This window comes from Oncorhynchus mykiss, chromosome 1, assembly GCF_013265735.2.
Source record: "Oncorhynchus mykiss isolate Arlee chromosome 1, USDA_OmykA_1.1, whole genome shotgun sequence".
In the NCBI taxonomy this organism is placed as follows: domain Eukaryota; kingdom Metazoa; phylum Chordata; class Actinopteri; order Salmoniformes; family Salmonidae; genus Oncorhynchus; species Oncorhynchus mykiss.
Window position 1 is genome coordinate 93,643,587 of NC_048565.1, and position 22,115 is coordinate 93,665,701.

General features: G+C 46.6%; 1 protein-coding gene across 1 annotated transcript in view; it reads right to left on the reverse strand.

The window, feature by feature from the left end:
- Positions 1 to 22,115, reverse strand: part of LOC110513667 (dedicator of cytokinesis protein 1) — a 527,949-nt gene that overhangs the window by 461,182 nt on the left and 44,652 nt on the right. The window contains exons 2-7 of the mRNA XM_036990103.1: positions 14,984 to 15,067; positions 10,633 to 10,673; positions 10,199 to 10,254; positions 6,578 to 6,674; positions 5,603 to 5,751; positions 1,570 to 1,705 (exon numbers count right to left, since the gene is read on the reverse strand). Coding sequence (XP_036845998.1) covers positions 1,570 to 1,705; positions 5,603 to 5,751; positions 6,578 to 6,674; positions 10,199 to 10,254; positions 10,633 to 10,673; positions 14,984 to 15,067 — 563 coding nt within the window. The remainder of the gene's footprint in view (positions 1 to 1,569; positions 1,706 to 5,602; positions 5,752 to 6,577; positions 6,675 to 10,198; positions 10,255 to 10,632; positions 10,674 to 14,983; positions 15,068 to 22,115) is intronic.

Genomic DNA, 22,115 nt, shown 5'->3' on the forward strand with positions numbered 1-22,115 from the left:
GGAGAGGGCAGGGAGAGAGAGGGCAGGGAGAGAGAGGGCAGGGAGAGAGAGGGCAGGGAGAGAGAGGGCAGGGAGAGAGAGGGCAGGGAGAGAGAGGGCAGGGAGAGAGAGGGCAGGGAGAGAGAGGGCAGGGAGAGAGAGGGCAGGGAGAGAGAGGGCAGGGAGAGAGAGGGCAGGGAGAGAGAGGAGAGGGCAGGGAGAGAGAGGAGAGGGCAGGGAGAGAGAGGAGAGGGCAGGGAGAGAGAGGAGAGGGCAGGGAGAGAGAGGAGAGATGGCAGGGAGAGAGAGGAGAGGTGGCAGGGAGAGAGAGGAGAGGTGGCAGGGAGAGAGAGGAGAGGTGGCAGGGAGAGAGAGGAGAGGTGGCAGGGAGAGAGAGGAGAGGGCAGGGAGAGAGAGGAGAGGGCAGGGAGAGAGAGGAGAGGGCAGGGAGAGAGGAGAGGGCAGGGAAAGAGAGGAGAGGGCAGGGAGAGGAGAGAGAGGAGAGGTGGCAGGGAGAGAGAGGAGAGGGCAGGGAGAGAGAAGAGAGGGCAGGGAGAGAGAGGGCAGGGAGAGAGAGGGCAGGGAGAGAGAGGGCAGGGAGAGAGAGGGCAGGGAGAGAGAGGGCAGGGAGAGAGAGGGCAGGGAGAGAGAGGAGAGGGCAGGGAGAGAGAGGAGAGGTGGCAGGTTGAGAGAGAAGAGGTGGCAGGGAGAGAGAGGAGAGGTGGCAGGGAGAGAGAGGAGGGGTGGCAGGGAGAGAGAGGAGAGGTGGCAGGGAGAGAGAGGAGAGGTGGCAGGGAGAGAGAGGAGAGGTGGCAGGGAGAGAGAGGAGAGGTGGCAGGGAGAGAGAGGAGAGGTGGCAGGGAGAGAGAGGAGAGGTGGCAGGGAGAGAGAGGAGAGGTCAGGGAGAGAGAGGAGAGGTCAGGGAGAGAGAGAAGAGGTGGCAGGGAGAGAGAGGAGAGGTGGCAGGGAGAGAGAGGAGAGGTGGCGGGGAGAGAGAGGAGAGGTGTCAGGGAGAGAGAGGAGAGGGCAGGGAGAGAGAGGAGAGGGCAGGGAGAGAGAGGAGAGGGCAGGGAAAGAGAGGAGAGGGCAGGGAAAGAGAGGAGAGGGCAGGGAAAGAGAGGAGAGGGCAGGGAAAGAGGAGAGGGCAGGGAGAGAGAGGAGAGGGCAGGGAGAGAGAGGAGAGGGCAGGGAGAGAGAGGAGAGGGCAGGGAGAGAGAGGAGAGGGCAGGGAGAGAGAGGAGAGGGCAGGGAGAGAGAGGAGAGGAGGTGGCAGTTGTTCATGACGTGTCACATACAGGAGGTGAGAGGGGAAAAGGCCTGAATAGTGTTAACATGTTCTATAATAACACAGCATCTCACACAGAGAATCTCATTCCACATCGCTGCCTCTCACTGGGGAGACCATGTGGCAAAATGGGATGTTTCATTTCTTATTCTCTGTGCATATCGTTGCCGTGATCTTCTGCTTGCTCGTTGGGAGCGAGGCCAGGTTACTGTAAAATCGCTGTTGATGTAAATACGGGTTTATAAATGAATATGATTGATTGATTACTTGATTGATGTCTGAACTGATTGATGTCTGATGTATACCTTCTCCTCTTGGATCCTGTCCTCGATCTGTTTGGAAGCAGCTTCATGGGCTCTGAAGAGAGAGACGGTGCTGGTAGAGTCGGGGTCCAAGATGTTGCCATCTTTATCTCTCACCACGAGGTCTAGATCCAGGTACCTGATATACAAGGAGAGGAGAGGAGAGAGGAGAGGAGAGGAGAGGCAGAGAGAGGAGAGGAGAGAGCAGAGAGATACATATTTCCCTCAGATTACACAGACCTACAAAGCATTTGAAAACAAACCAAATTTTGATAAACTCCCATATCTACTGGGTGAAATACCACAGTGTGACATCACAGCAGCAAGATTTGTGACCTGTTGCCACGAGAAAAAGGAAACCAGTGAAGAACGAACACCATTGTAAATACAACCCATATTTATGCTTCTAGTTTTCCTACTTACAAAGCATGTAGAGGTCTGTAATTTTTATCATAGGTACACTTCAACTGTGAGAGACAGAATCGAAAAACTAAAATCCAGAAAATCACATTGTATGATATTTAAGTAATTAATTTGCATTTTATTGCATGACATAAGTATTTGATACATCAGAAAAGCAGAACTTAATATTTGGTACAGAAACCTTTGTTTGCAATTACAGAGATCCAACGTTTCCTGTAGTTCTTGTCCAGGTTTGCACACACTGCAACAGGGATTTTGGCCCACTCCTCCATACAGACCTTCTCCAGATCCTTCAGGTTTCGGGGCTGTCGCTGGGCAATACGAACTTTCAGCTCCCTCCAAAGATTTTCTATTGGGTTCAGGTCTGGAGACAGGCTAGGCCACTCCAGGACCTTGAGATGCTTCTTACGGAGCCACTCCTTAGCTTATGTCATGCAATAAAATGCAAATTAATTACTTTAACAATCATACAATGTGATTTTCTGGATTTTTGTTTTAGATTCCGTCTCTCACAGTTGAAGTGTGAAAAAATACAGACCTCTGCATGCTTTGTAAGTAGGAAAACCTGCAAAATTGTACTCCCCACTGTATTTTCATAATATGACATTTGGAGTGGGAGGGAGGAGAGAGAAATGGAGAGGGAACAAGAGAAGGAAAAAGGAGAGAGAGAGAGAGAGAGAGAGAGAGAGAGAGAGACAGCGAGAGAGAGAGAGAGAGAAAAGGAGGCAGAGAGCGAGCGAGAGCAAGAGAAGGAGAGAGCGAGAGCGAGAGAAGGAGAGCGAGAGAAGGAGAGCGAGAGTGAGAGAGGAGAAGCAGAGAGAGAGAGAGAAAGGAGAAGGAGAGAGAGAGAAGGAGAGCGAGAGAAGGAGAGCGAGAGCAGGAAGGAGGCAGAGAGAGAGGGAGGAGAGTTAGAGAACAGACAGCCTACATCACATTGCTACTGCCTGGGCCTTCTGCCTTCTCATAACATACACACCCTTCACACAGAGAGATAAGAAGGTTGGCAGAGTAGGAGGAAAGAGGTAGGGAGGGAGAGCGAGAGCGACAGAGACCGAGAATCAGAGACAGATCGAGCAGAGAGAAAAATAGACAGAGCGAGTCAGACGGGGAGAGTCAGACGGAGAGAGGGAGAGAGACGGAGAGAGAGAGACGAAGAGAGAGAGAGAGAGAGAAGAGGTAGTTTACACAGCAGTGAAGTGAACAGGGCTCATCTGAAGGACATATCTGACAGACTCTCCTCTCATCTGGTCACCCAGAGGAGCAGGGAGCTGAAGAGCGGAGAGGTGGCGTATATGAGCCAAAGAGCAGGGAGGTGACTGAAGAGCAGGGAGGTGGAGTATATGAGCCAAACCCCCAGGCAGAGACAGAGGGGGAGACTGAGGAGCAGGGAGGTGGAGTATATGAGCCAAACCCCCAGGCAGAGACAGCGGGGGAGACTGAAGAGCGTGGAGGTGGAGTATATGAGCCAAACCCCCAGGCAGAGACAGCGGGGGAGACTGAAGAGCGTGGAGGTGGAGTATATGAGCCAAACCCCCAGGCAGAGACAGCGGGGGAGACTGAAGAGCAGGGAGGTGGAGTATATGAGCCAAACCCCCAGGCAGAGACAGACAGAAAAATAAGAGGACCTTTCAATTTCCTAACAGTGAGTGTTAGATACTGGGCTTCCTCCTGCTCTTCTTTTTAGAGATCTGTTTTTCAGCTCCTCCTCCATCTCTAGAGATCTGTTTTTCAGCTCCTCCATCTCCTGAGCTCTGTTTTTCAGCTCCTCCTCCATCTCTAGAGATCTGTTTTTCAGCTCCTCCATCTCCTGAGCTCTGTTTTTCAGCTCCTCCTCCATCTCTAGAGCTCTGTTTTTCAGCTCCTCCTCCTCTTCCATAACTAGAGCTCTGTTTTTCAGCTCCTTCTCCTCCTCCATCTCTAGAGCTCTGTTTTCAGCTCCATCTCTAGAGCTCTATTTTTCAGCTCCTCCTCATCCTCCTCCTCTAGAGCTCTGTTTTTCTACACCTCCATCTCTAGAGCTCTGTTTTTCAGCTCCTCCATTTCTAGAGCTCTGTTTCTCAGCTCCTCCTCCTCTTCCATAACTAGAGCTCTGTTTTTCAGCTCCTTCTCCTCCTCCATCTCTAGAGCTCTGTTTTTCAGCTCCTCCTCCATCTCTAGAGATCTGTTTTTCAGCTCCTCCATCTCCTGAGCTCTGTTTTTCAGCTCCTCCTCCATCTCTAGAGCTATGTTTTTCAGCTCCTCCTCCTCTTCCATAACTAGAGCTCTGTTTTTCAGCTCCTTCTCCTCCTCCATCTCTAGAGCTCTGTTTTCAGCTCCATCTCTAGAGCTCTATTTTTCAGCTCCTCCTCATCCTCCTCCTCTAGAGCTCTGTTTTTCTACACCTCCATCTCTAGAGCTCTGTTTTTCAGCTCCTCCATTTCTAGAGCTCTGTTTCTCAGCTCCTCCTCCTCTTCCATAACTAGAGCTCTGTTTTTCAGCTCCTTCTCCTCCTCCATCTCTAGAGCTCTGTTTTCAGCTCCATCTCTAGAGCTCTATTTTTCAGCTCCTCCTCATCCTCCTCCTCCTCTAGAGCTCTGTTTTTCTACACCTCCATCTCTAGAGCTCTGTTTTCATCTACTCCTCCTCCTCCATCTCTAGAGCTCTGTTTTTCAGCCGCCACAGAATCCCACTCAGGGATGAACGGTGCTGGAAGCTAATCTATGTGTTCCACTCTGCTCCCCTGCCAAAGACATTTCTCCACCTCGTAGTGTTGGAATTGTCATCACACCAGGGAAGCCCAGCTCACCTCTTCCATTTCCAGCTCATTGTCTGGACCACAACAGACCCCTGCAGGACTGGCAATAGGCACCATAGTGTGTGATGGACTACAGTAGTAACTAAACCCCTATGATTTAGGCTTGACTTACCTGATAAAAAAAAGCGGTTAAAGGCTCAGCGCAGTCAAAAATGTGACTTTCCTGTATTTTCTTATAAATTTTCACACTATGGAGGGTTGAATAATGCTGGGAAAATTATAACTGTGCCCTTTTATTGTAAGAGCTGTTTGGATAGATCACCTGATTTGACAGCCTGTTGTGGTGGGATGGAAGTTTGGCCTGCCTGGTGACATCACTAACTAGTTAACTGACCAATAAGGAAGACTGTTCCAAACCTCTTTGCCAATAACAGCTAGTTTTCGCCTCCCCGACTCAGACCAATACCAGACAGTCCTAGTAAAATTACTGCTTGAGAAATTGCTCTTTGATAAGGTGCTTGAGAGAGAGAGAGAGAGAGAGAGCGCGATGGAGAGAGATACAGAAATGGAGAGAGAGAGCGAGAGAGAGATGGGGGGAGAGAGAGGGATGGGGGAGAGAGAGGGATGGGGGGAGAGAGAGGGATGGGGGGAGAGAGAGGGATGGGGGGAGAGAGAGGGATGGGGGGAGAGAGAGGGATGGGGGGAGAGAGAGGGATGGGGGAGTGAGAGGGATGGGGGGAGAGAGAGGGATGGGGGAGTGAGAGGGATGGGGGGAGAGAGAGGGATGGGGGGAGAGAGAGGGATGGGGGGAGAGAGAGGGATGGAGGGAGAGAGAGAAATGGAGAGACCGGGAGAGACAGAGACACAGCAGTTCCTTACTTGTTCCCGTAGTCGATCTTAGAGGTGACTCTCTGTTTAAGCTCAGTCAGCTCGTCTTGTGGGAGCGTCCCCGACAGGATCTGAGATCGCCACTCGATCAGGTCATAGATCATGTCCCTGACAGAGTTAAACATCTCACGCCTGTCCCCCTGTAACACCAGCACACAAACAAAAAATCATACACACCTTATGAACAATCTGACACAACACTCAATAACAGAGACGACAAGGAAGTCCCTTTTGTTTACGGTATACCATCCAACATCTGGGTGATGTGGTCGAAGGTTCATGGGAACAATGAGATTACTACAGACAAGAGAGAAACCCACACACTGCTCATGGAGACGAGAGAAACCCACACACTGCTCATGGAGACGAGAGAGAAACCCACACACTGCTCATGGAGACGAGAGAGGAAACCCACCCACTGCTCATGGAGACGAGAGAGAAACCCAGACACTGCTCATGGAGACGAGAGAGAAACCCAGACACTGCTCATGGAGACGAGAGAGAAACCCACACACTGCTCATGGAGACAAGAGAGAAACCCACACACTGCTCATGGAGACGAGAGAGAAACCCAGACACTGCTCATGGAGACAAGAGAGAAACCCAGACACTGCTCATGGAGACAAGAGAGAAACCCAGACACTGCTCATGGAGACGAGAGAGAAACCCACACACTGCTCATGGAGACGAGAGAGAAACCCAGACACTGCTCATGGAGACGAGAGAGAAACCCAGACACTGCTCATGGAGACGAGAGAGAAACCCAGACACTGCTCATGGAGACGAGAGAGAAACCCAGACACTGCTCATGGAGACAAGAGAGAAACCCACACACTGCTCATGGAGACGAAAGAGAAACCCACGCACTGCTCATGGAGACAATGAGGTAACTTCAGAAGAGAGAGATTAGGTGTGTAGATTAGGCGTGTAGATACGGCGTGTAGATACGTGACTCACTCCACTCACCACGTAGAGGTCTCTCCATATGGAAGCCCACTCCCGCAGGGTGGTGGTGACCTCCTGGACCAGAGGCAGCTCGTTGGGAATCACCGTCTCCTTGTGCCTGAAGATGCAGACAGATGGTCAGTGGGTGGATCACACGTGACAAAGGCTGTCGCCCCGAAACGCCATTTCCTCTGGCCCTCCTCTGCTTCTTAAAATACATTGAACCGCAAAGCATCATGGGATGGTTTTTAATTTGATCCAGTAGAGGCCTTCTGAACGCAGCACCTAAAATAATGTGTGTTACTCTAAACTGTTGAGTCGAGCCAATTCCTCATTCTAATTGCATATGACAACAACAGTCAGGGATGGGTTACACATGACAACAACAGTCAGGGATGGGTTACACATGACAACAACAGTCAGGGATGGGTTACACATGACAACAACAGTCAGGGATGGGTTACACATGACAACAACAGTCAGGGATGGGTTACACATGACAACAACAGCCAGGGATGGGTTACACATGACAACAGTCAGGGATGGGTTACACATGACAACAACAGTCAGGGATGGGTTACACATGACAACAACAGCCAGGGATGGGTTACACATGACAACAGCAGCCAGGGATGGGTTACACATGACAACAACAGCCAGGGATGGGTTACACATGACAACAACAGCCAGGGATGGGTTACACATGACAACAGCAGCCAGGGATGGGTTACACATGACAACAACAGCCAGGGATGGGTTACACATGACAACAACAGTCAGGGATGGGTTACACATGACAACAACAGTCAGGGATGGGTTACACATGACAACAACAGTCAGGGATGGGTTACACATGACAACAACAGTCAGGGATGGGTTACACATGACAACAACAGTCAGGGATGGGTTACACATGACAACAACAGTCAGGGATGGGTTACACATGACAACAACAGTCAGGGATAGGTTACACATGACAACAACAGTCAGGGATGGGTTACACAGGACAACAACAGTCAGGGATGGGTTACACATGACAACAACAGTCAGGGATGGGTTACACATGACAACAACAGTCAGGGATGGGTTACACATGACAACAACAGTCAGGGATGGGTTACACATGACAACAACAGTCAGGGATGGGTTACACATGACAACAACAGCCAGGGATGGGTTACACATGACAACAGTCAGGGATGGGTTACACATGACAACAGTCAGGGATGGGTTACACATGATAACAACAGCCAGGGATGGGTTACACATGATAACAACAGCCAGGGATGGGTTACACATGATAACAGTCAGGGATGGGTTACACATGACAACAACAGTCAGGGATGGGTTACACATGACAACAGTCAGGGATGGGTTACACATGACAACAGTCAGGGATGGGTTACACATGACAACAGTCAGGGATGGGTTACACATGACAACAACAGTCAGGGATGGGTTACACATTACAACAACAGTCAGGGATGGGTTACACATGACAACAGCCAGGGATGGGTTACACATGACAACAGTCAGGGATGGGTTACACATGACAACAGTCAGGGATGGGTTACACATGACAACAACAGTCAGGGATGGGTTACACATGACAACAACAGTCAGGGATGGGTTACACATGACAACAACAGTCAGGGATGGGTTACACATGACAACAACAGTCAGGGATGGGTTACACATGACAACAACAGCCAGGGATGGGTTACACATGACAACAACAGTCAGGGATGGGTTACACATGACAACAACAGTCAGGGATGGGTTACACATGACAACAACAGTCAGGGATGGGTTACACATGACAACAACAGTCAGGGATGGGTTACACATGACAACAGTCAGGGATGGGTTACACATGACAACAGTCAGGGATGGGTTACACATGATAACAGTCAGGGATGGGTTACACATGACAACAACAGTCAGGGATGGGTTACACATGACAACAACAGTCAGGGATGGGTTACACATGACAACAACAGTCAGGGATGGGTTACACATGACAACAACAGCCAGGGATGGGTTACACATGACAACAACAGTCAGGGATGGGTTACACATGACAACAGCAGCCAGGGATGGGTTACACATGACAACAACAGTCAGGGATGGGTTACACATGACAACAACAGTCAGGGATGGGTTACACATGACAACAACAGTCAGGGATGGGTTACACATGACAACAACAGCCAGGGATGGGTTACACATGATAACAACAACAACCAGGGAATAGGTAACCTATATGTTATACAGAGTCCTCTACTGTCACTCTAAAATAGGTAACCTATATGTTATACAGAGTCCTCTACTGTCACTCTAAAAGAGGTAACCTATATGTTATACAGAGTCCTCTACTGTCCCTCTAGAAGAGGTAACCTATATGTTATACAGAGTACTCTACTGTCCCTCTAGAAGAGGTATCCTTTATGTCATACAACGTAATCTCTTTTCTGCAGACATACTGCTAAATCTTTAACGTTGTTTGTTTGAAAGCGATATGAGCCGAGTCAGAGTTCTTTTTTTTTTTTAAATCAATATTTCACATTACAGAGAGCTCAGTCTAAAACATCCGTTGATCCTGGAGTTTACTGGCATCAAAACTGGATTCTGACTGGTTTTAATTGGAATTCTAATTAGTCTCACACTGTGTACTGACTACTACGGCCTTTTAAAACAAAATGTGACGTTTATTTCTGTCAGAAATATCCTCGTCAAAACTACTTTTGAAACTACTTCCTTCAGTTGATTATTTCAGAGCTTAAAAGGCTTTTCAAATGTCAGTTGTTCTTCTGAAAATGAAATACTAAAAATTGGGACGTGATCTGAATGCTGATTGGTGCTGTGATGCCGTCCAAGAAGCCGTGCTAACCAGTGAGGAAGGGCCACGTATCACTACGTCAGACCACAACCAAATAATCCACAACCTAGCAGGTACTCATACTCCAGTTTACAGTATCCTGGTCCCAGATCTGATCTCACTAGCCCTGGTCCCAGATCTGATCTCACTAGCCCTGGTCCCAGATCTGATATCACTAGCCCTGGTCCCAGATCTGATCTCACTAGCCCTGGTCCCAGATCTGATCTCACTAGCCCTGGTCCCAGATCTGATCTCACTAGCCCTGGTCCCAGATCTGGGACCAGGGCTAGTTTACAACAACTACATAAGTAGAAGGTGGAAACAATCATCTCAAGTTGTCCATTTGATTCATACAATAATCTCAAATTGCCCATTCGACAATCCCAAAATAATTCAGTAGAATACCATTGGAAGCAGCACTAGAGCCATGGTTGAGTGGGTAAAACTCCCAGTACAAGTTACATATATCAGTCCCCACTAGAGACCAGGGTTCAGAACCACCTTTTCTACACAAGTCTGACTGGAGACCAGGGTTCAGAACCACCTTTTCTAAACGAGTCCGACTGGAGACCAAGGTTCAATCCCCAGAACCACCTTTTCTATACGAGTCTGACTGGAGCCCAGGGTTCAATCCCCAGAACCACCTTTTCCCTCTATTTCTGCCTCCAGCCAGCCTCCCCATCTGATTCCCATGTTGTCTCAATAAAGTGTCAAAAACATCCTAAAAAAAAAAAAATACAAAAACGAACAGAATCAGCACTGACCCATTGCCTTCAACGGTGGCCTCCTTGAGGTGAATGTAACAGGCAGGAAAGATCCCCTGGAACAGAAGGCGGGAAAGACAGGACACACAATAAACAGATTGATACAGGACAGGCGATGTGAAGCCTGAACTGGTTTTGACTTCAGATCGGTCATTTCATGAGGTTAAATGGCATCCCGAGTCCATTGCAATTGCAGAAGGGAAAGAAAAGACACACAAAACACTTGAGACAGAAATAATATTTGATTTGTTATCGACGTTACACCATATTCACATCATAGTATATCACATTATGACTAACAAAAGACTGAGCTCACAACTTATTTAGATTTTAGATGTTGGAATGACGCTCCAACGCTCCTGAAATAGACGAAGGGAACCGCTGAGATGAAAATAAACCGTTTGAATGTTACAAAAATATATATATCAACTCACTTTCTTGGACTTCCTCCTCAGCCTGTGACCTCTGTACCAGCCTGGAGGTGAAGACAACGGGACATATTACACGGCAAAAGGAAACAACACCTAGCATTAGCATCACGCAGAACTGTCATTCTCCAAAACACAACGACGGAGGGGGTCATGTCTGAAACATTCTGACAGGGAGCACAGATCAGCTACGAGTTTAATGGAGACATCTACCAAAACACCTGAGTCACTGAGAACGACAGAATCACCTGCAATTATCCTTGGTAACCTGACCGGGACTGTCGTCACTTAGTGTGCCCTTATAAACGTACAGTATACCTTCATATGTCTCTAGTATGTGGACTGTGTCATCAGTGTGTTCCTACCTTCATATGTCTCTAGTATGTGGACTGTGTCATCAGTGTGTTCCTACCTTCATATGTCTGTAGTATGTGGACTGTGTCATCAGTCAGTGTGTTCCTACCTTCATATGTCTCTAGTATGTGGACTGTGTCATCAGTGTGTTCCTACCTTCATATGTCTCTAGTATGTGGACTGTGTCATCAGTGTGTTCCTACCTTCATATGTCTCTAGTATGTGGACTGTGTCATCAGTCAGTGTGTTCCTACCTTCATATGTCTCTAGTATGTGGACTGTGTCCTCAGTCAGTGTGTTCCTACCTTCATATGTCTCTAGTATGTGGACTGTGTCCTCAGTGTGTTCCTACCTTCATATGTCTCTAGTATGTGGACTGTGTCCTCAGTGTGTTCCTACCTTCATATGTCTGTAGTATGTGGACTGTGTCATCAGTGTGTTCCTACCTTCATATGTCTCTAGTATGTGGACTGTGTCATCAGTGTGTTCCTACCTTCATATGTCTCTAGTATGTGGACTGTGTCATCAGTGTGTTCCTACCTTCATATGTCTCTAGTATGTGGACTGTGTCATCAGTGTGTTCCTACCTTCATATGTCTCTAGTATGTGGACTGTGTCCTCAGTGTGTTCCTACCTTCATATGTCTGTAGTATGTGGACTGTGTCATCAGTGTGTTCCTACCTTCATATGTCTCTAGTATGTGGACTGTGTCCTCAGTGTGTTCCTACCTTCATATGTCTGTAGTATGTGGACTGTGTCATCAGTGTGTTCCTACCTTCATATGTCTCTAGTATGTGGACTGTGTCCTCAGTCAGTGTGTTCCTACCTTCATATGTCTCTAGTATGTGGACTGGGTCATCAGTGTGTTCCTTACCTTCATATGTCTGTAGTATGTGGACTGTGTCATCAGTGTGTTCCTACCTTCATATGTCTGTAGTATGTGGACTGTGTCATCAGTGTGTTCCTACCTTCATATGTCTCTAGTATGTGGACTGTGTCATCAGTGTGTTCCTACCTTCATATGTCTCTAGTATGTGGACTGTGTCATCAGTGTGTTCCTACCTTCATATGTCTCTAGTATGTGGACTGTGTCATCAGTGTGTTCCTTACCTTCATATGTCTGTAGTATGTGGACTGTGTCATCAGTCAGTGTGTTCCTTACCTTCATATGTCTCTAGTATGTGGACTGTGTCCTCAGTGTGTTCCTACCTTCATATGTCTCTAGTATGTGGACTGTGTCCTCAGTGTGTTCCTACCTTCATATGTCTCTAGTATGTGGACTGTGTCATCAGTGTGTTCCTACCTTCATATGTCTCTAGTATGTGGACTGTGTCCTCAGTCAGTGTGTTCCTACCTTCATATGTCTGTAGTATGTGGACTGTGTCATCAGTGTGTTCCTACCTTCATATGTCTGTAGTATGTGGACTGTGTCATCAGTGTGTTCCTACCTTCATATGTCTCTAGTATGTGGACTGTGTCATCAGTGTGTTCCTACCTTCATATGTCTCTAGTATGTGGACTGTGTCCTCAGTGTGTTCCTACCTTCATATGTCTGTAGTATGTGGACTGTGTCCTCAGTCAGTGTGTTCCTACCTTCATATGTCTCTAGTATGTGGACTGTGTCATCAGTGTGTTCCTACCTTCATATGTCTGTAGTATGTGGACTGTGTCATCAGTGTGTTCCTACCTTCATATGTCTCTAGTATGTGGACTGTGTCCTCAGTCAGTGTGTTCCTACCTTCATATGTCTCTAGTATGTGGACTGTGTCATCAGTGTGTTCCTACCTTCATATGTCTGTAGTATGTGGACTGTGTCATCAGTCAGTGTGTTCCTACCTTCATATGTCTGTAGTATGTGGACTGTGTCATCAGTGTGTTCCTACCTTCATATGTCTCTAGTATGTGGACTGTGTCATCAGTGTGTTCCTACCTTCATATGTCTCTAGTATGTGGACTGTGTCATCAGTGTGTTCCTACCTTCATATGTCTGTAGTATGTGGACTGTGTCATCAGTGTGTTCCTACCTTCATATGTCTCTAGTATGTGGACTGGGTCATCAGTGTGTTCCTACCTTCATATGTCTCTAGTATGTGGACTGTGTCATCAGTCAGTGTGTTCCTACCTTCATATGTCTCTAGTATGTGGACTGTGTCATCAGTGTGTTCCTACCTTCATATGTCTGTAGTATGTGGACTGTGTCATCAGTGTGTTCCTACCTTCATATGTCTGTAGTATGTGGACTGTGTCATCAGTGTGTTCCTACCTTCATATGTCTCTAGTATGTGGACTGTGTCATCAGTGTGTTCCTACCTTCATATGTCTCTAGTATGTGGACTGTGTCCTCAGTGTGTTCCTACCTTCATATGTCTCTAGGATGTGGACTGTGTCATCAGTGTGTTCCTACCTTCATATGTCTCTAGTATGTGGACTGTGTCATCAGTCAGTGTGTTCCTACCTTCATATGTCTGTAGTATGTGGACTGTGTCATCAGTCAGTGTGTTCCTACCTTCATATGTCTGTAGTATGTGGACTGTGTCATCAGTGTGTTCCTACCTTCATATGTCTGTAGTATGTGGACTGTGTCATCAGTCAGTGTGTTCCTACCTTCATATGTCTGTAGTATGTGGACTGTGTCCTCAGTCAGTGTGTTCCTACCTTCATATGTCTCTAGGATGTGGACTGTGTCATCAGTGTGTTCCTACCTTCATATGTCTCTAGTATGTGGACTGTGTCATCAGTCAGTGTGTTCCTACCTTCATATGTCTCTAGTATGTGGACTGTGTCATCAGTCAGTGTGTTCCTACCTTCATATGTCTGTAGTATGTGGACTGTGTCATCAGTGTGTTCCTACCTTCATATGTCTGTAGTATGTGGACTGTGTCATCAGTGTGTTCCTACCTTCATATGTCTCTAGTATGTGGACTGTGTCCTCAGTGTGTTCCTACCTTCATATGTCTCTAGTATGTGGACTGTGTCATCAGTGTGTTCCTACCTTCATATGTCTCTAGTATGTGGACTGTGTCATCAGTGTGTTCCTACCTTCATATGTCTGTAGTATGTGGACTGTGTCCTCAGTCAGTGTGTTCCTACCTTCATATGTCTCTAGTATGTGGACTGTGTCATCAGTCAGTGTGTTCCTACCTTCATATGTCTCTAGTATGTGGACTGTGTCATCAGTCAGTGTGTTCCTACCTTCATATGTCTGTAGTATGTGGACTGTGTCATCAGTGTGTTCCTACCTTCATATGTCTCTAGTATGTGGACTGTGTCCTCAGTGTGTTCCTACCTTCATATGTCTCTAGTATGTGGACTGTGTCATCAGTGTGTTCCTACCTTCATATGTCTCTAGTATGTGGACTGTGTCATCAGTCAGTGTGTTCCTACCTTCATATGTCTCTAGTATGTGGACTGTGTCATCAGTGTGTTCCTACCTTCATATGTCTCTAGTATGTGGACTGTGTCCTCAGTCAGTGTGTTCCTACCTTCATATGTCTGTAGTATGTGGACTGTGTCATCAGTGTGTTCCTACCTTCATATGTCTGTAGTATGTGGACTGTGTCATCAGTGTGTTCCTACCTTCATATGTCTCTAGTATGTGGACTGTGTTATCAGTCAGTGTGTTCCTACCTTCAATTGTCTGTAGTGTGTGAACTGTGTCATCAGTGTGTTCTTACCTTCATATGTCTCTAGTATGTGGACTGTGTCATCAGTGTGTTCCTACCTTCATATGTCTCTAGTATGTGGACTGTGTCATCAGTGTGTTCCTACCTTCATATGTCTGTAGTATGTGGACTGTGTCATCAGTGTGTTCCTACCTTCATATGTCTCTAGTATGTGGACTGTGTCATCAGTGTGTTCCTACCTTCATATGTCTGTAGTATGTGAACTGTGTCATCAGTGTGTTCCTACCTTCATATGTCTCTAGTATGTGGACTGTGTCATCAGTGTGTTCCTACCTTCATATGTCTGTAGTATGTGAACTGTGTCATCAGTGTGTTCCTACCTTCATATGTCTCTAGTATGTGGACTGTGTCTCCAATCTGTAGCGACAGCTCCTCGTCTCCACGGACATCGTAATTGTAGATTGCTGAAAGGGAGAGAAGAAGAGACGAGGCTATTAAAAGGACAGGAAAAGGAAATGAGACGTGTGGCTCCAGTGTGGCAGGATGGTTGTGTGGGTGTCATACTAAAAACATATCGGCAGCCGAGCTCACAGAACACCCACACACACACACACACACACACACACACACACACACACACACACACACACACACACACACACACACATATCATATCTGCTGCAAACACAGTCATCAACTAACCCTAACCCTAACCCTAACCCTAACATATGTTCTACCCACCACAGAACACCCACACACAGACTGACACATATCATATCTGCTGCAAACACACTCATCAACTAACCCTAACCCTAACCCTAACCCCCACACACAGACTGACACATATCATATCTGCTGCAAACACACTCATCAACTAACCCTAACCCTAACCCTAACCCCCACACACAGACTGACACATATCATATCTGCTGCAAACACACTCATCAACAACCAAGACAACATATGTTCTACCCGCCACACCCACACACAGACTGACACATATCATATCTGCTGCAAACACACTCATCAACAACCAAGACAACATATGTTCTACCCGCCACACCCACACACAGACTGACACATATCATATCTGCTGCAAACACAGTCATCAACAACCAAGACAACATATGTTCTACCCACCACACACACACACACCACTTGCAATAAGGTTGGGGAGGACTCTACCTCTCCTCTCCTGCTGGGGGAAGGATCCCATGCAGGGCCCCCCGGTCGATGGGACTACTTTACCAAGGTGAATGACAGCATCATTAAAAGGGGCCTTGTCACCACGGGTATCCCTCCACCCCACCGGGCGAGTATATTTAACAGAATTAACTTGTCCTCGTCCGTCTTACCCCCCCCCCCATCTACTGGATCAGACACAATACACGGAGACTCAAGCTCAGCCGAAATTGCACACTATTCCCTATGTAGTGCACTATTTCTGACCAGAGACCTATGGAGCTGGTAAAACGCAGTGCACTGGATAGGGAGAATAGGGTGCCGTTTGAGACCCTGGATAGGTAGAATAGGGTGCCATTTGGGACAGACACTGGATAGGGAGAATAGGGTGCCATTTTAGACTGGATAGGGAGAATAGGGTGCCATTTTAGACTGGATAGGGAGAATAGGGTGCCATTTGGGACAGACACTGGATAGAGAGAATAGGGTGCCATTTTAGACTGGATAGGGAGAATAGGGTGCCATTTGGGACACTGGATAGGGAGAATAGGGTGCCATTTGGGACACTGGATAGGGAGAATAGGGTGCCATTTGGGACACTGGATAGGGAGAATAGGGTGCCATTTGGGACACTGGATAGGGAGAATAGGGTGCCGTTTGAGACACTGGATAGGGAGAATAGGGTGCCATTTGAGACAGACACTGGATAGGGAGAATAGGGTGCCATTTGAGACCCTGGATAGGGAGAATAGGGTGCCATTTGAGACCCTGGATAGGGAGAATAGGGTGCCGTTTGGGACAGACACTGGATAGGGAGAATAGGGTGCCATTTGAGACAGACACTGGATAGGGAGAATAGGGTGCCATTTGAGACCCTGGATAGGGAGAATAGGGTGCCATTTGAGACCCTGGATAGGGAGAATAGGGTGCCGTTTGAGACCCTGGATAGGGAGAATAGGGTGCCGTTTGAGACAGACACTGGATAGGGAGAATAGGGTGCCATTTGGGACAAAGACACTGGATAGGGAGAATAGGGTGCCATTTGAGACACTGGATAGGGAGAATAGGGTGCCATTTGAGACACTGGATAGGGAGAATAGGGTGCCATTTGAGACACTGGATAGGGAAAATAGGGTGCCATTTTAGACTGGATAGGGAGAATAGGGTGCCATTTGGGACAGACACTGGATAGAGAGAATAGGGTGCCATTTTAGACTGGATAGGGAGAATAGGGTGCCATTTGGGACACTGGATAGGGAGAATAGGGTGCCATTTGGGACACTGGATAGGGAGAATAGGGTGCCATTTGGGACACTGGATAGGGAGAATAGGGTGCCATTTGGGACACTGGATAGGGAGAATAGGGTGCCGTTTGAGACACTGGATAGGGAGAATAGGGTGCCATTTGAGACAGACACTGGATAGGGAGAATAGGGTGCCATTTGAGACCCTGGATAGGGAGAATAGGGTGCCATTTGAGACCCTGGATAGGGAGAATAGGGTGCCGTTTGGGACAGACACTGGATAGGGAGAATAGGGTGCCATTTGAGACAGACACTGGATAGGGAGAATAGGGTGCCATTTGAGACCCTGGATAGGGAGAATAGGGTGCCATTTGAGACCCTATATAGGGAGAATAGGGTGCCGTTTGAGACCCTGGATAGGGAGAATAGGGTGCCGTTTGAGACAGACACTGGATAGGGAGAATAGGGTGCCATTTGGGACAAAGACACTGGATAGGGAGAATAGGGTGCCATTTGAGACACTGGATAGGGAGAATAGGGTGCCATTTGAGACACTGGATAGGGAGAATAGGGTGCCATTTGAGACACTGGATAGGGAGAATAGGGTGCCATTTGAGACACTGGATAGGGAGAATAGGGTGCCATTTGAGACACTGGATAGGTGTTGGGAGTCGTGAGGGGTATAAGCACGCACCCCTGAGGGACCCCCCCCGTGTTGAGGATCAGCGTGGCGGGTGTTGTTGTTGCCTACCCACACCACCGGGGAGGGGGGCGTCAGGAAGTCCAGGATCCAGTTGGGAGGTGTTCAGTCCCAGGGTTCTGAGCTTAGTGATTAGTATGGAGGGTACTACGGTGTTAAACGCTGAGCTGTGGTCAATGAATAACAATCTCACATAGGTGTTCCTCTTGTCCAGCTGTGAAGGGGCAGTACCGGCAATAGAGACAATGTCATCTGTGGATCTGTTGGGGCGGTATGCGAATTGGACTGGGTTCAGGGTGTCTGGGCTGATGATGTGAATGTGAGCCATGACCAGCCTTTCAAAGCATTTTATGGCTACAGATTTGAGTGCCACAGAGCGATAGTCATTTAGACAGATTACCTTGGTGTTTTTAGGCACAGAGACGATTGGAGGAGTACAAAATTTATTTTTTATTTAACTTGGCAAGTCCGTTAAGAACAAATTCTGGATTCGAACCAGGGACTGTAGAGACTGTAGTGACGCCTCTTGCACTGAGATGCAGTGTCTTAGACCGCTGTGCCATTCAGGAGACCTTGAAACATGTACAGTGGGGCAAAAAAGTATTTAGTCAGCCACCAAGTGTGCAAGTTCTCCCACTTAAAAAGATGAGAGAGGCCTGTAATTTTCATCATAGGTACACTTCAACTATGACAGACAAAATGAGAAAGAAAATCACATTGTAGGATTTTTAATGAATTTATTTGCAAATTATGGTGGAAAATAAGTATTTGGTCAATTACAAAAGTTGAAAAAAAAAGTGGGAGAACTTGCACAATTGGTGGCTGACTAAATACTTTTTTGCCCCACTGTATGTATTACAGACTGGGTCAGGGAAAGTGTGACTGTGTATGCTGATGTGACTGTGTGACTGAGTGATTGTGTGTTGGTTGCAGTTGCGACCAGGAATCATTGGACTGGCCCTGAAATGATTTGTAACCAGTCCGGTATCAATCAATCAGCGACCTCTACATTATCCGGGAGGAGAGTTCCTGGAAATGTAATCACATCCCTTCTGCTGCCTGCCTCCATTCATTCCACACTGGTTTTCTCACAACAACAAGGCACCCTACTCCTTACATTGTTCACTACTACCCTATAGGTCCTGGTCTAAAGTAGTGCACCACTACCCTATAGGTCCTGGTCTAAAGTAGTGCACCACTACCCTATAGGCCCTGGTCTAAAGTAGTGCACTACTACCCTATAGACCCTGGTCTAAAGTAGTACACTACTACCCTATAGGCCCTGGTCTAAAGTAGTACACTACTACCCTATAGACCCTGGTCTAAAGTAGTGCACTACTACCCTATAGGGCCCGGTCAAAAGGTAGTGCACTACTACCCTATAGGTCCTGGTCTAAAGTAGTGCACCACTACCCTATAGGTCCTGGTCTAAAGTAGTGCACCACTACCCTATAGGCCCTGGTCTAAAGTAGTGCACTACTACCCTATAGGTCCTGGTCTAAAGTAGTGCACCACTACCCTATAGGTCCTGGTCTAAAGTAGTGCACCACTACCCTATAGGCCCTGGTCTAAAGTAGTGCACTACTACCCTATAGACCCTGGTCTAAAGTAGTACACTACTACCCTATAGGCCCTGGTCTAAAGTAGTACACTACTACCCTATAGGCCCTGGTCTAAAGTAGTACACTACTACCCTATAGACCCTGGTCTAAAGTAGTGCACTACTACCCTATAGGTCCTGGTCTAAAGTAGTGCACTACCCTATAGACCCTGGTCTAAAGTAGTGCACTACTACCCTATAGACCCTGGTCTAAAGTAGTGTACTACTACCCTATAGACCCCGGTCTAAAGTAGTACACTACTACCCTATAGACCCTGGTCTAAAGTAGTGCACTACTACCCTATTGACCCTGGCCTAAAGTAGTGCACTACTACGCTATTGACCCTGGTCTAAAGTAGTGTACTACTAACCTATAGACCCTGGTCAAAAGGTAGTGCACTACATCCCTATAGACCCTGGTCTAAAGTAGTGCACTATTACCCTATAGGACCTGGTCTAAAGTAGTGCCCTACTACCCTATAGGACCTGGTCTAAAGTAGTGAACCAGAACCAGGATTGTTTTTGCTTAAGATTCGTTTCAGCTTATAATTTCTGAACATTTTTATTTATTAGTTGATTGAATACATGCAGCTTCTCATCTGTCACGACTCGTTGCCCTAGAAGACTAAACCAACCCTTTGCTCACCAGGATAAAATGTCATAAATTGATTGAAAAGTTAATTCTATCTAGAGGACATTGGTAACGTTCTGTGATCTCTGCTTCATTCATGGACCAAAGACATTTATAATCCAGAGAGAAAAATGCAATAACAAAAATATATATATATAATTTCTGTGCAAAATGTCCAATTGACATTGGTTTGACTGGTTGTATGGACATAGAAAGCTGTGTGAATGACAGGTGTTTCTGATTTCAGTTTGGCTTGGATGCATATTTCCTATGATGCTCATTCAGATCGATAACACCTCCTACAGTTGGCAACTACTAGCAGCTCCTATGACACAGATAGACGCCATCTGTAGAGGTGTTAACTACTAGCAGCTCCTATGACACAGATAGACGCCATCTGTAGAGGTGTTAACTACTAGCAGCTCCTATGATGCTGATAGATACCATCTGTAGAGATGTTAACTACTAGCGGCTCCTATGATGCTGATAGACCCCATCTGTAGAGATGTTAACTACTAGCAGCTCGTATGATGCTGATAGGTCCCATCTGTAGAGGTGTTAACTACTAGCAGCTCCTATGATGCTGATAGGTCCCATCTGTAGAGGTGTTAACTACTAGCAGCTCCTATGATGCTGATAGGTCCCATCTGTAGAGGTGTTAACTACTAGCAGCTCCTATGATGCTGATAGATCCCATCTGTAGAGGTGTTAACTTCTAGCAGCTCCTATGATGCTGATAGGACCCATCTGTAGAGGTGTTAACTACTAGCAGCTCCTATGATGCTGATAGCTCCCATCTGTAGAGGTGTTAACTACTAGCAGCTCCTATGATGCTGATAGCTCCCATCTGTAGAGGTGTTAACTACTAGCAGCTCGTATGATGCTGATAGGGCCCATCTGTAGAGGTGTTAACTACTAGCAGCTCGTATGATGCTGATAGGGCCCATCTGTAGAGGTGTTAACTACTAGCAGCTCTTATGATGCTGATAGATCCCATCTGTAGAGGTGTTAACTACTAGCAGCTCTTATGATGCTGATAGATCCCATCTGTAGAGGTGTTAACTACTAGCAGCTCTTATGATGCTGATAGATACCATCTGTAGAGGTGTTAACTTCACATTCTCTCAAGATGCAGAAATAAATCCTATTTCTCCACTCCTGTTTCCAAATCAAAATGAGGCCTGCGTTTGATGTATCATTTTACTGCCAGAAATGCTTCATTCTGAAAAAACGAAGCATGGCCATCGTATTCCTAATGTTTACCATAGAAACAAAATGTAGACAGCTATATTTCCTCATGTTTACCATAGAAACTAAATGTAGCTAGCTATATTTCCTAATGTTTACCATAGAAACTAAATGTAGACAGCTATATTTCCTAAAGTTTACCATAGAAACAAAATGTAGCTAGCTATTGTTCCTCATGTTTACCATATAAACAAATGTAGCTAGCTATATTTCCTCATGTTTACCATAGAAACAAAATGTAGACAGCTATATTTCCTAATGTTCTGCATTAAGTTAATCTAGCGTTTTACCTGATAAGAATAATAACAACCAGAGAAGTGGCTCCACATCAGTCAGAGTGATGTCTGCTGATAGAAAGACGCCTCTTGGATGCAGGAATTCTACTGACAACGAGAGCTGATTATGAGAAGTAATTCAGATCTGGAGGACTGCAGGTTATGAGTCAACCCATATATCAATAGTGTTGGTGTGTGTGTGTGTGTAGGAAACCCTGTAACAATGGGCTGAGGAAAACGAGTTCAGTGTGTCTGTACGTGTGAGAAACAAAAGGACCCTACAGGGACAGAAAACTAAACTAACAGTACGAACCTACAGGGACAGTAAACTAAACTAACAGAAGGAACCTACAGGGACAGTAAACTAAACTAACAGTAGGAATCTACAGGGACAGACAGTAAACTAAACTAACAGTAGGAACCTACAGGGACAGTAAACTAAACTAACAGAAGGAACCTACAGGGACAGTAAACTAAACTAACAGAAGGACCCTACCGGGACAGTAAACTAAACTAACAGAAGGAACCTACAGGGACAGACAGTAAACTAAACTAACAGTAGGAACCTACAGGGACAGTAAACTAAACTAACAGAAGGAACCTACAGGGACAGTAAACTAAACTAACAGAAG